Source organism: Bos mutus, chromosome 15 (assembly GCF_027580195.1).
Source record: "Bos mutus isolate GX-2022 chromosome 15, NWIPB_WYAK_1.1, whole genome shotgun sequence".
NCBI classification, from domain to species: Eukaryota; Metazoa; Chordata; class Mammalia; order Artiodactyla; family Bovidae; genus Bos; species Bos mutus.
Genome location: NC_091631.1, coordinates 48051500 through 48065391, shown reverse-complemented (window position 1 = coordinate 48065391; position 13892 = coordinate 48051500). Strand labels below are relative to the sequence as shown.

Here is a 13892-nt window from a genome sequence, read left to right as displayed (position 1 = left end):
CAAACCTCCAAGAACCTCTGTGTTCTTATCTATAAAATGGGATTAATACCACTTACTTCCTTTATATTCCTCTGAAGATGAATCAAAATGTACATAAAGCAGAGAGCAGCCCACATGACATTTGGGCTCAGCAAGGACACAGTAGGATTCTAACAAAAGACAAATGGGGGGAGAATGAGATAGTAGGTTGCTTAGTTCATAGTTCTAGAACCTCACTGACTCATCACTGTACTGATAATTTATATGCTTTCACCTAATATATTTTTCTATTTGACTCATATATGTCATTTATTGGTAAAGAACCTGCTTTACCAATGCAGGACATGTAAGAAACCCAGCTTCAATCCCTGGATCAGGAAGTGGACAGAGGAGCCTGGCGGGCTACATTTCATAGGTCACAAAGAGTCAGACGCGACTGAAGCGATTTAGCACGCACACATGTCGTGTATCAGTTTTTGCATTGATGAAATATAGCAGAATGTTGAAAGCATTGGACAGAATGTTGAAAACATTGGAAAAAGAATTAGATACACCTGAGATTAACATTAATATTGCACATCGATTATATGTCAATGAAAAAAGAAAGAAAAAAGCAGAACTAGAGCGCCTGGATTCTTGCCTTGCTCTGTCCGTAAGGATGGTTGTGACCTTGACGCATTTCACTTGTCCTCCCTGGTCATTTGTCCCCCCCACTCCCCAATAATGCTGCTGCCTACACTCTTTATGCTACAGAAACGTCAGGAGGATCAAATTAGATAATTGAAAGCCTAGTGCACTCCATGCATGTTAAGTGGTGGTGTTGTTACATTCCTGGCTCGCTTTGAGCCAAGTCCAGTGCTAAACGCTTTATCAACATTATCTCCTCAATCACCCAATTAGTCAGGGAGAAACTGAGACTCACAGGAGTTAAGTAACTTGCCTAAGGTCCTACAATCTCAGTGGCAAAGTCAGGGTTTGACCTTCCAGCCTCAAAGCTCCAGCTCTCAGCCCATACACTACATAGTGGAATAATTTGTCTGCATTTAGCACATCACAATAGGAAAAAATGGGGAAGAGAAACTGCTATTGGTCTTTGGCCAAACTGCCTGGGTCTGTTTTCCCATCTCAATCTCATTAGCGACAGCAAATTTCTTTTAGGCCTAACTGTATGAGAAAGGCTACAAATGAATGCTGAATGCAAAGAGCTCCAAATAAGTGATACAGCAGGGGTCCTGGAGAATAAAATCCCTTTTCATCCTGGTAAAGGGAGATTTGGATGAAAAACCAAAAACAGTATTGTCGTTTAATGCTCACACAGTTCGTTTACATTCCACATAATTGGATTCATGTAGATTAGGAGGGGAGGGTGGGAGGAAGGGGGGAGGGGGAGGGAGAAGATGCCATGTCAGCCAGGCTCAGTCCCTGAGTGAGGGGTTACAGGGAGCAATGCCAGTAGGGGCCTCTGGTGACTTTAATGAAATAAGTAGGCCTATGAAAAAGTCAGACTGTGGATAAACCTCCAGAACTACTCTGGATCCACTGAGGGGAGCTCACTGGGGCGAGAGTGCTTCGTTGTCAGCATTCTCAGTTGCTCAGTCGTATTGGACTCTTTGTGACCCCACAGACCATAGCCCTCCAGACTCCTCTGTTCATGGGGTTTCCCAGGCAAGAATACTAGAGTAGTTGCCATTTCCTCCTCCAAGGTATCTTCCTGACCAGGGATCGAACCCAAGTCACTTGTGTCTTTTGCATCGGCAGGCGGATTCTTTACCACTGGGAAACCCACAAGAGAGCTTACCTTCCCCTAAATCAGAAGACCAGCCTCTGAAGCCAGGGGCCTAGACGTGGTGCAGGATGGGGAGAGAGTTTTAGGAAGGAGACCCTGCCTGCTGCCTCTTGCGACCTGCTGCAGAGCCGGCCCTCTTTTCCCGTAGCCATGCCACGGTGGTCGCCGTTTTGTCTGGTGTCGCTGGGATGTGGGGCAGAGAATAGTGTCTGCCCACATCCATTACCTCTAGCTGCAATGAGCAGTGAAGAATTGTTTTTAAAGAAGGCTAATACCAGGAGCTCTCACCTGAAATTATGGGTATCAAATGTTGTCACTCATGGGAAAGAAAAAGAAGCAAGTTAGCACACACTCATGGCCTTACCTTTGAGGATAAAGGTCCCCTTCTTCTAGGGAGTTTGGACCCATAGGGCTGAAACTGGTGCAGGATGGGGAAATGGTTTGGAAAAGGGAGACCATTCCTAAAGGCTATGAAGACTATTTTTCTTGTCCTCCTGTCCCCTCAACCAGCATTCTTTCCTCTCCCCTGCTCAGAGTGCTGTCCAGACATTGGTGGCGTCCTCTATGCATAGTCACAGGGAGCTCCATACAAGTCAGAGCAGAGTCTGTCCTGCCCACCCTTGACCATGACCTGACCACCCTTGACCCATCCCTGCCTGGACTGCTGCCTGCCAGCAAGGCCTAGGCCAGCTCACCGCAGTGGGGATAGTCCTTCCCTCACCTTGGCATTTCAGGACAGGGGCCAAGATCTAAAAGAAAGCTCCTGAAGAGGTGGTGGTGGTGACTGGCAAAAAAGAAAAGCTAAAATAAGAGAAAAAAAAAATTACACTTTAGAGACGGTGTGTGGGTGGAGATGGAGGGTGTGCGGACACAGTTGGAGGCAGCTTAGTTTTCCATTTTGAATTTCAGAAGCAGAGAAAAGCCGCGGGAGCCTGAGTCCTAACTCAGCCATTCAATCTGAAAGATCAGTGAACACAGGCTGGCTTGAATATGATTGTTTGTAACCAAGTTTGGGGCTTGCCTGGTGGCTCAGTGGTAAAGAAGTCTCCTGCCAATGCAGGAGATGTGGGTTTGATCCCTGGGTTGGAAGGTCCCCTGGAGAAGGAAATGACAACTCACGCTAGTATTCTTACCTGGGAAATTCTATGGACAGAGGAGCATGGTGGGCTACAGTCCATGGTGTCACAAAAGAGTTGGACACAACTTAGCAACTAAACAACAACCAAATCTGACATGGTGTTAATCTCTGAGACATGAGGGCAGGAATAGCATCCCCCTGTCTCCCTCCCTGGGGTTTCCCAGGTGGCACTAGTGGTAAAGAACGCGCCTGCCAAATGAAGGAGACATGAGACATGGATTTGATCCCTGGGTCGGGAAGATCCCCTGCAGGAGGACAGGGCAACCCACTCCAGTATTCTTGCCTGGAGAATTCCCATGGACATAAGACCTGATGGGCTGTAGTCTATAGTGTTGCAAAGAGTTGGACATGACTGAGTGATTTAGCACACATGCATGTCCCACTCCTCTCTTCCACTAAGAATTCATCCATTTCAACACTCACATGTTGAGAAATGAGAATGCTGTTTTCAGGAGAAAAAGGGTTAAGCCAGAATTGCCCATTAAATATATGCTTGATTGGTAACAAGGTAGGATGCTGTTGGTTATCAATAATATTGGCTGTTCCTATCAATGGGATAATTTATTACTGAATTACTCTTTTTGCAAAAGCATTGGAAAACTCCTTCACCCAAGTTGAACAAATAGGCTTAGAGCAGGGAGGGGAGGCCATTTGTCTTTATTGCTAACCCCTTCTTAAAATTCTTTAAGCTGCATCTGTCATTCTTTCAATTCTTTAATGGAGAACTTAAATTAGAGCACTTGATGGTGAGGATACAGTAAGAGAAGAAAATAATAAATTCGTTGCAGGTACTTAGCTTTGACCATGTGCCAGGCACTCTTCTCAGTGCTGAGTACTCAGTCATTGACTCCTATAACTTTACAGCAACCCTGTAAAGTACGCCCTATTTTAAAAAATTTATTTATTTTTAATTGGAAGATAATTGCTATACAATATTGTGTTGGTTTCTGCCATATTAATAGTCCCACTTTCTAGAGGAGGAAACCGAAGCTCAGAGTAATTCAGAGACTTTCCCAAGGAAATTGGCTTGGATAAATTGGAAGGTGGCTCCAGAGACAGTGCTCTCTGGCTGTGGTATGCTGCTCCTCTTATCTGGTCAGGCCAGGAAGCCCTGGGGGGTCGGGAGCGCCTGGGTACCACAGAGGATGCAGAGCTCTGTAGAACCAGGTCTGGGGAGGCACCTTCCAACCTCAGCGGGCCATCGTGAGAATTAAATGTGATGACGGCTCATACACAAGGCTGTCTGGTGCCTGATCAGCCAACGTTGAGTATCATTTTCTCTTTTTTCAGAGGCAGATTTTGCTACTTCAAAGCTCTTGGTCAAAAGTCTGATAATTAGGCGTTTTCCTATATCTTTCTCTGCAAACTCAATAATTCTAATTGAGGGACTCCCCTGGTGGTCCAGTGGTTAAGAATCCACTTTGCAATGGCATGGGACACAGGTTTGATCCCTGTCAGGGAAACTAAGAGCCCACATCCCAAGGGCCAACTGGGCCCACGTGCTGCAGCTACTGAGCCCACACTCTCTAGAAGCCTTGCACCATAACTAGCGAAGCCGCACGGAAGAGCCTGAGCTATAACAAAGACCCAGCCCGATCAAAAAAAAAAAAAATTGTAGTTGAATAACTTAAAAAATTCCTATTGTTACTACTACAACTGTTCCTACTGTTAGTAACAGAAACTTTCATTGAAACACCTGGCACTGTACAAAATTGCACTTCATTTTATATTAACAATGATTAATATTTGATGAGGGAGATGTTATTATCTCCGTTTTACAGATGAGGAAGCAGAGGAGCCAAGGTTTAGAGAGAGTAAATAACCTGCCCAAGGTGACACTGCTAGTTAGTCACAGAGGCCAAGACTCGAGCCAGGTCAGCCTGACTCCAGAGCTTTTACCAGTTCCATTTCCTTGCTGCATTGCTCTTCCCACGCATCCTGCCCACCGAGGGCACAAAGGCGTATCAGTCCACTGGCCACAGCAAGAGACACATTTGTGACCACAATAGAAATCCAGGTGTAGAACCATCATCACTTTCAGCTCTCCGTACTGCATTTGGGTGGAGAAAATCAGAATTAGGAATTTGGAAGATTGTTTTCAAGAATCAAGTATTTATTAATCACTTGTCACATTCTCAGCACTATTTGCTGCTGCTACTGCTAAGTCACTTCAGTCGTGTCCGACTCTGTGCGACCCCAGAGACGGCAGCCCTCCAGGCTCCCCCGTCCCTGGGATTCTCCAGGCAAGAACACCGGAGTGGGTTGCCATTTCCTTCTCCAATGCATGAAAGTGAGAAGCGAAAGTGAAGTCGCTCAGTCGTGTCCGACTCTTCTCGACCCCATGGACTGCAGCCCACCAGGCTCCTCCATCCAGGGGATTTTCCAGGCAAGAGTACTGGAGTGGGGTGCCATTGCCTTCTCCGCAGCACTCTTTGGGGGACCACAAAAAATCAGAAGTATGAAATATGGAGTTTGTTGCCTTGTTGGGCAAATAGGACCAGTATACTTGAAACAACAGTAGACATTTCTAAATTGGTAGTTATGTCTTCCCAGATATTAAAATATATTGTAGAGTTTCAATGCATTCGTGCTCAGTCGCTTCAGTTGTGTCCGACTCTTTTCTACCCTGTGGACTGTACCTTGTCCATGGGATTTGCCAGATGACAAGTCGATACTGGCACATGCACAGAAAAACCAACCAGTGGACCGAGGAGAAAGTCCAGAAATAGGCCCAAACACCAAAGAGAAATTAGTATACAGTAAAGCTGGCGTTTCCAATCACTGGGGAAAGTGTATTAGTCAATAAAGGACAAACTATCAGGGGAAAAATAATTAAATCCTTCCTTCATTTCCTCACTCAAAAATAAAACCCAGACAGAGCCAAGATTAAACATGAACATTTAAATCATAAAACTACCAGAAGGGTTTCCCTGGTGGTTCAGTGGTAAAGCATCTACTTGCCAATGCAGGAGACATGGGTTTGATTCCCTGATCTGGGAAGATCCCACATGCCATGGAGCAACTAAGCCTGTGCACAGTTACTGAGCCTGTGCTCTCGAGCCTGTGAGCCAAAGCTACAGAGCCCATGTGCTGCGACTACGGAAGCCCGTGCACCCTGGAGCCTGTGCTCTGCACTGAGAAGCCACTGCAATGAGAAGCGCGTGCACTGCTACTAGTGAGTAGCCCCTGCTCTCCAAAACTAGAGAAAAGCCCATGCAGCAGCGAAGACCCAGCACAGCCAAAATAAATAAATTTAAAACGAAACAAACTACTAAAAGAGAACAAAGGCATATTTTTTGTAATCTAGGAGTAAAGAGGGCCTTTCTAAACAAAACACCTAAAACCACAAGGGAAAACATGATAAATTGGACTACTTTAAACTTTTATATTTCCATATGGGAAAAACATCATCAAGATCACAAACCAATGTACCAAAAAAAAAAAGGAAGAAGCAGCAAAGTCAAAAAGCAATTGGTAAATATTTTAACACGTGACAAACAAAAATATATTTTCAGTTTACAAAGAGCTTTTACAATTTAATAAAAAATTCAACAAACAAAATGTGTAAAGGACGTGAAAAGGCAATTCACAGAAAAAGATATACAAATAGATTATAAACAAAGGAAAAAGATACAAAGAGTCTCACAAAGGATGCAAATGAAATAAGGATATAGCATTAATTTCTTATTGTGGTAAAATACACATAACAAAATTGCTATTGTAACCATTTTTAAGGGTGTAGTTCAGTGTCACTAAGTACATTCATATTGTTGTGCAACCACCATCCTCTGCCTCCAGAATGCTTTTCATTTTGCTCAGCTGAAACTCTGTACCCATTAAACACTAACTCTCCACTCCTCTCCCTTTCCAGAGTCCCCTGAAACCACTGTTCTACTTCCTGTCTTAACTACTTTAGACACCTCACATAAGTGGAATCATACGGTATTCATCTTTTTGTGGATGGTTTATCTCACTTAGCATAGTGTCTCAAGGTTCATCCAAGTTGCAGAATCTCCTTCCTTTTTCAGGCTAAGTGATATTCCGTTGCATGTATAGACTACATCTTGCTTATCCATTCATCCATTGGTGGACACTTGTATTGCCCCCATGATTTAGCTATAATGAAGAATGCTGCTATGACAACAGTGTCTAAATATCTCTTAGAGATATTTCTTTCACGTTTTTAAGTATACACCCAGGAAGGGAATTGCTGGGCCCATAGGGTAATTCTATTTTCAATTCTTTGAGAACCCACCCTACTCTTTCCCACAGCAGCTGTACCATTTTACCTTCTTACCAACAGGGCACAGGGTTCCAATTTTTCCACATCTTTACCAATATTTGTTATTTTCTGGGTGTTTTTTAATAGTAGCCATCTTAGTGGGTATGAGGTGATATCACATTATAGTTTTGATTTTCCTGATGATTAGTGGTGTTGATTCTCACATGCTTCTTGGCCATTCATATATCTTCTTTGCAGAAAGGTCTATTCAAATTCCCCTCTCATTTTTGTATCAGATTGTTTGTTTTTTTTGTTGTTGTTGAATTTTAGAAGTTCCTTCATCTTCTGGATGGTGATCCCTTATAGGTATAGCATGTAGTTTTTTCCAAGGACCAGAAAGTTTGGGGATAAACAACCAATCAGTGAGGATGAGGGAAAAATAAATCTCATATAGCCCTGGTAGGAGGATAAAGAGACAAAGCCTCTTTAAAGGCCAATTCAGTTGCATCCATCAAAAGCTTAAATGCACATACCCTCTGACCCAGTTATCCCACTTCCAGGAATTTAGAGATTCATTAACTCATGAGGGCATGGATAAATGTACAAGGATGTAGCATCATTATAAACACATAAAATACACACAGCAGTGCAAAAACAATGATTCAAGCCTAAGTGATGTAGAGTAGAAATTCCCACATAAAGAGTAGTTGTACTTTTTTGTATTGTTATTTTTGTTGTTTAGTTGATAAGTCATGTCAATTCTTTTCCGACCTGATGGACTGCGGCCCATGAGGCTCCTCTGTCCATGACATTTCCCAGGCAAGAACACTGGAGCGGGTTGCCGTTTCCTTCTCCATGGGATCTTCCCAACTCAGGGTTTAAACCCACATCTCCTGCATTGGCAGGCAGGTTCTTTACCGCTCTTTTTTGTATACATTGACTTAAATACTAGTTTCTGTAAAATATTTAAGCAAACCTGTCTTTAATGATTGACTACCACTTGCTGAACACTTAGGTGCTCGTTGTTGCTGTTGTTCCGTCGCTAAGTCATGTCTGACTCTTTGCAACCCCACAGACTGCAGCACGCCAAGCACTTAGGTGCTTGGCACTGTTCTAAGTACACAGACTCACTCATTCCCTCCCAAAAAGCCATGAAGTGCTGCCCTGGGTAACTGCATAATACAGATAAGGAGCTGAAACCCAGAGAGATTAGGTAATGGCTCCAATCTCTTAGAGCTGATTCCAGAGCCCACACCCTTCACCAGGACCCCAGTTGCCTTCCAGGAAAGCATCTACATACATTTAAAAGCCACAGAACATAGTTGACATGGATTGGTCTCTGTACACAGGCACACACACAATGTAAGTTTGCCTTCTCAGAAATCAAGGGTTCGAGGGCCTACTGTTAAAAACTATTGGCTTGGAAAAGGGTTCTGGAAGTTCTGAGCTAGTGAAAGAATAGGGAGTTTTGCAGATAAGTTGGGATTCTACCTGGGGCTTGAAGAATGAGGGATCTGGGGACTCCCCTTGGTGGTCCAGTGGTTAAGACTCCATATTGCCAATGCAGGGGACACAATCCAATACTGGGCCAGGGAACTAAGCTCTCACATGCCATGGACCATGGCCAAAAGAGTAAAACAAATAAAATATTAACACATTATGTGGAGTCTAGAAAAATTGTACAGATGAACCTATTTCCAGGGGAGGAATAGAGATGAATATGTAGAAAATGGACATGTGGACACTGCAGCAAAGGGGTTGGTGGGATGAATTGGGAAAATAGGGTTGACATATATACACCACACTGCCATGTGTAAAGGGCTGCCCTGCTGGCTCAGATGGTAAAGAATCTGCCTGCAATGCAAGAGACCTGGATTCGATCACTGGTTCTGGAAGATCCCCTGAAGAAGGGAGTAGCTACCCATTCCAGTATTCTTGGCCTGGAGAATTCCACAGACAGAGGAGCCTGGCAGGCTACAGTCCACGGGGTCAAAAAGAGTCTGACACGACTGAGTAACTAACACATACATACACCATGTGGAAGATAGACAGGTAGTGGGAACTTGCTATAAAGTACAGGGAGCTCAGCTCAGTTCTCTGTGATGACCTAGATGGGTGGGATGGTGGGGAAGCGGGTGGGAGGGAGGTCCAAGAGGGAAGGGATATACATACAGGTATAGCTGATTCACTTCATTGTCCAGCAGAAGCTAACACAAAATGGTAAAGCCATTATACTCCAGTAAGAAAATGATAAATGGGAGATAAATTTGGAGACACTGGGAGGATGAAGAAGTGGGTGGGGAAGGGAGATGAACACCAGATGGGGACCTAAAGGCAGGAATGAATGTGGGGCACACCTGGGAGACCATCCAGTGAATCACTGTAGTCAAGATGCGTGTTGGGTAGTGGGTTTAAGGCAACAGGTTGGAGAGAACCTCAGGGAAAGCAAGGCTGAGGAGAGGGGCAAGAAGTGTGAGGAGCCGGGTAACCTCTGTCTGCTCTGCTGTCCATTGTTTCTGCAGTGCTAAGTCCCATAAAGGCGTTGCATAAGCAGAGAGGGGAGGAAAGCGGGAGGTCGGGGGCAAAGCTTCCTCCGCACCAGGCCTCCATCTCCCCGAGCGGGTGAGGGAAGGCCGGGAGGAAGGCGTTGACAGCCCTGGGGATGGCCCATCCTGACCCGTGTCTCCCCTTGCAGCCGTCGCCTGCCCTCCCAACAGCCACTACGAGAGCTGCGTGAGCGTGTGCCAGCCCCGCTGCGCCGCCATCCGCCTCAAGAGCGACTGCAACCACTACTGCGTGGAGGGCTGCCAGTGCGACCCCGGCTACGTCCTCAACGGCAAGAGCTGCATTCTGCCCCACAGCTGCGGCTGCTACTCCGACGGCAAGTACTACGAGGTAGGGGCGCCGGCCCGCCCTTCTTCCTTGAGAGGCAGCGGAGTTCTCTCCCCTCTAGGAGGAAGATGGGTCATGGTGAACCCATCTTCCCTTCTGATGAGGATAAGATGGTGCTGTGGATTCACAGGGAGGCGGAGAGGGGGGACGAGGGGGGTGAGAGGTCACCGACAGGTCAGATGAGGCTCCGGATTTAGACATGCGCTTGGGTCTCACTCTACCTGCCTCCTCGCTAGCACTGTGTGTGCCTCTCTCCCTCCTCCGTGCCTTTCTCTAAGCCCTTCTGATTTCCTCTCCTGTAAATCTTAGTCTGAAAGCTTCTGACGTGGCTGCTGTTTGGAAATAGGAAGGCAGTGAATCTGACATTTATACCTGTCTTAGCTAAGGGCAGTTTTAACTGGAAAATATGGAGCTCTAGGCTGGGAGGAGTGGCTTTCTCTCTTCTGTCTATTGCAGCTCCGTGAGAAGGGGAGTGAAGGCTGCCATCTCTTCATGTGTCATTTGTCCCTCTAGGACCGTCCCCAGAGAGTTCTGTCTGGGCTGCTTAATGTCCTGTTTTCCACATCCTACCCTCTGCTTCTCTGTCTTTGGGGGCTTCACATAGAGCTGATGAACATGCCCTTCTTAGATATCCCTGAGTAAAACATATGAGCATGCAAAATCATTTATACTTCCACCCTGTAATCTTTCTTTATGTGCTGGAATACTTTATGTTCTTAAAAAGATCTTGCCTGGAGAGGTTATTTAGCCCTGGGTTCTGCCTCTCGCCCATTCTGTTTAAACGATATCAATACCTGACATTGGTGAGTAGACAGTTAACAACAGCATCTGTGCAATAGCTGCTATTTGCAGATCTCTGTGCTAGTGGTATTGTTGGGGATGATAAAGCATGTTCCCTGCCTTAAGGAACTTAAAAATCTATTCAGGAGAGGAAAAAAAAATGCACTTTAAAAACAAGAGGACAATTACAAAATAACATATCAACAAGTGAAAAATAATACCCTACAGAACTAATCAATTTTAAAATGAAAAAGAATCGAAGCATTAAAAAAAAAACTAATTGAAGTGTCTAAATTGAAAATAAACTAGGCAAAAAAGAAACACTGCTTTCTTTCTGTAAAGAAATATTGTTCTTGTTCAAGAACAACTAAGTTACTTTACTTTGAGAAGAAATAGAAAGAGATGAATATGGCTGTTACCTTCAGTCTCATTTTCAGCGGGAAATTTGTATAAATGTATTAGAAAGATGGGAGAAAGTAGAGTAAAATAGCAGAATTGATCAAAGAAGGCTTCTTGGCAGAGGTGAGTTTTGAAGTTAGCTCTTAGAGATATTGATTATTTGAAAGGAAGAGGCAAAACATGTGGGAGAAAATAATAATAGATTCCATTTTCCTACAATCTGGGAGAAGAGATAACCAGGCTCAAAACTGAAAAACGCTATTTCAATCTCTGCTCCCCTGTCCAGAGATTTACTGAAATGTATCCACTTATCAAGTGTGTCATGCTTCCCTCAACAGAGATCCTGAGTGTCTGTGACATAATGGATTGAGATTTGGGCTTGATCCTAGCTGAACCAACACTGGTGATGTGACACTGAACAAACTGTGCTATTTCTCTGAGCTTCTGTGACCTTATCTCCAAAACATACCAACTCATATGGGCGTTGTGTAATCTATGCAGGTGCCTTAGTACCTGGCACCTAGCAGGTCAATAATTGGTAGCTGCTTATTGTTTTGTTAATTCTCTTAAGAGGCATTTTATAAATTAAAAAAATCCAGGCGTGTTAATGAAATGATGCATATAAAAGCCCTTGGAGCTCTCAGGAAAAGCACAATACAGCTCTCGGCAGCTATTAGCACTCTCAACATTAGTATCCACTTTTCATCAGAAAGTCAGTGGGTTTTGACAACAGCTTATATCTGGGAAGTAGCAAATTCACAGAACAAATAATCCACACCTACTTGCCACTGTTCAAGCAAGCTTGGAGGCTTGTTTATACGACAGATTTCTTTGGAAATAAAAAGAGAACACATCTAGCCATTAGCATGTAGGGTAATTACCCGGCTGTCCTCATCAGGTCTAATTAAGGTTGAGCAGGCAGCACTGGGCCAGTCTCTTTACTGGGATGCTACTTTCATGATCAAGTTCTCCTGTAGGATGAGTTATGGACCCTTGATCATATCCACATACATCAGGTTATTTTTCTCTCTCCACCCATGCAATGTCTGACTTCTTATCTGAGAGAGGCCAGACCATCCACTCAATTATTCTGCAAATCTGATAAGAGAAAGGAAGCCAATTTGTGAAGCTGCTGACACCCAGAATATTTCACGGGTCTGGAAAGAGGTTCCAGAAACTACTTATACTCCATTTTAGGGGTGAAAGAATCAGGAATGGTTTTCTTGAGAAAACTCTTCCTGGAAGATCTCACCCTCTTCTTACTTACCCTTGGATCTAAGTCAGGTCTCTCTTTGATATCCAGGGTTTTGATAAGTCTATCGTTAATGCAGAAAATTGTGACCAGAAAGTAGAACAGGCCCTTCTTGTGCCATTAAAACATCTTCTCTGGAAAGCACTGTTTTAGAAAATTGAATTAATGCCTTGAGTGCCCTCATCACTATGAAGTAAACCATTCATTGGGACCACACTCCACTTGAACAGTCATGACCAATTTCAAACAGTTCCCTGGAATTCTTAGTCTAGAACAGGTACGAGATCAAGAGCACAGACTCTACAAGTATAGCTGTGTCTACAGATTGTAGAAAGAGTGAAAAATAATAGCTGCCACCAATTGATGATACACTTCGTTGCAGGTATTTAATATAAATTTTTATAATTCCCCACTATCTGAAAGAGGATGAGTGGTTCTTCTCTGGTAATAACAGCAACTATTATTTATTGAGTACCTACTCTTAGCTGGGAAATGTGCATCACACGTCTTATTGAATTTAATCTTCACAACTGCCTTGCAAGACATTATTACTAACTTCAATTTAGAGAAAGCAAACCAACACTCTGGGAAGCTGGCAGAGCCTCTCAGGGTGGCATGAGTAGGGTGGCAGAGCTGGGATCGAAACCCAGGTGGTCTGATCCCAAAGTTTTCCCTTCATGGACCCTAACTGTTGCTTAGATTTCTTGCTTGAGGATATAGAAATAGAGGTATCTGCAACAGAAGTAAATTAGATTATTTACAAGGAAAGAAGTTTGGAACAGTGAGTATTGTGAAATGTTGAAACTGTCAGCTACAAATTGGCACTTGCCATTGGCACTTGCCATCTACCTCTACAGGGATTAAAACATGTGCTGCTTCAGCTGCTTATTTTTCAACATTCCCTGAAAAGAGTTCAGGGTGAAGAGCAGAAATCAGGCATTCTGTGCTCTGGGAAAAACTGGAAGGATAGGTCTTCAAATAGGTATTTTTAGGAGCCGATTTTATGTGCCCAATTCTTGTAGCTCCTTATATCTAGAAAAGCACTAAAAATCCTTCACGGTCATGACTGCTCCTCATGACTAGCAGAAACCTTCTGCAAAAAATAAGTACTTGATTGCATATATTCTCCCTTCACCAAAATCACATACATACCCTCCCGCTTGCCTCTTTGGAGCAGTTTCTCAGAGCTATCTGAAATGCTGTCTCCTGAGCTATAGCCCTTATTTTGCCCCAAATAAAACTTAACTTGCAACTCTCACATTGTGCATTTTTTAAGGTGACAAAAATGGTTCAGCATAGGAATTGGTTCTGTCTTTCTTTAGCCTAGTTAAGATTGAAGGGTGGGCTTTATCATTATTGAGTGAATTTAAATTTGTTCCTTCAAGTAGAGCTGATACTTGTTAGATGAATTCCCTACCAAGTATTTTCCACTTCGCCTAGTTCC

At 43.9% G+C, this 13892-nt stretch overlaps 1 protein-coding gene across 1 annotated transcript in view; it reads left to right on the top strand.

The window, feature by feature from the left end:
- TECTA (tectorin alpha) overlaps window positions 1–13892 on the top strand; it is an 81950-nt gene that overhangs the window by 47056 nt on the left and 21002 nt on the right. The window contains 1 exon segment of the mRNA XM_005897103.2: window positions 9821–10020. Within this exon segment, the coding sequence (XP_005897165.2) occupies window positions 9821–10020 (200 nt within the window).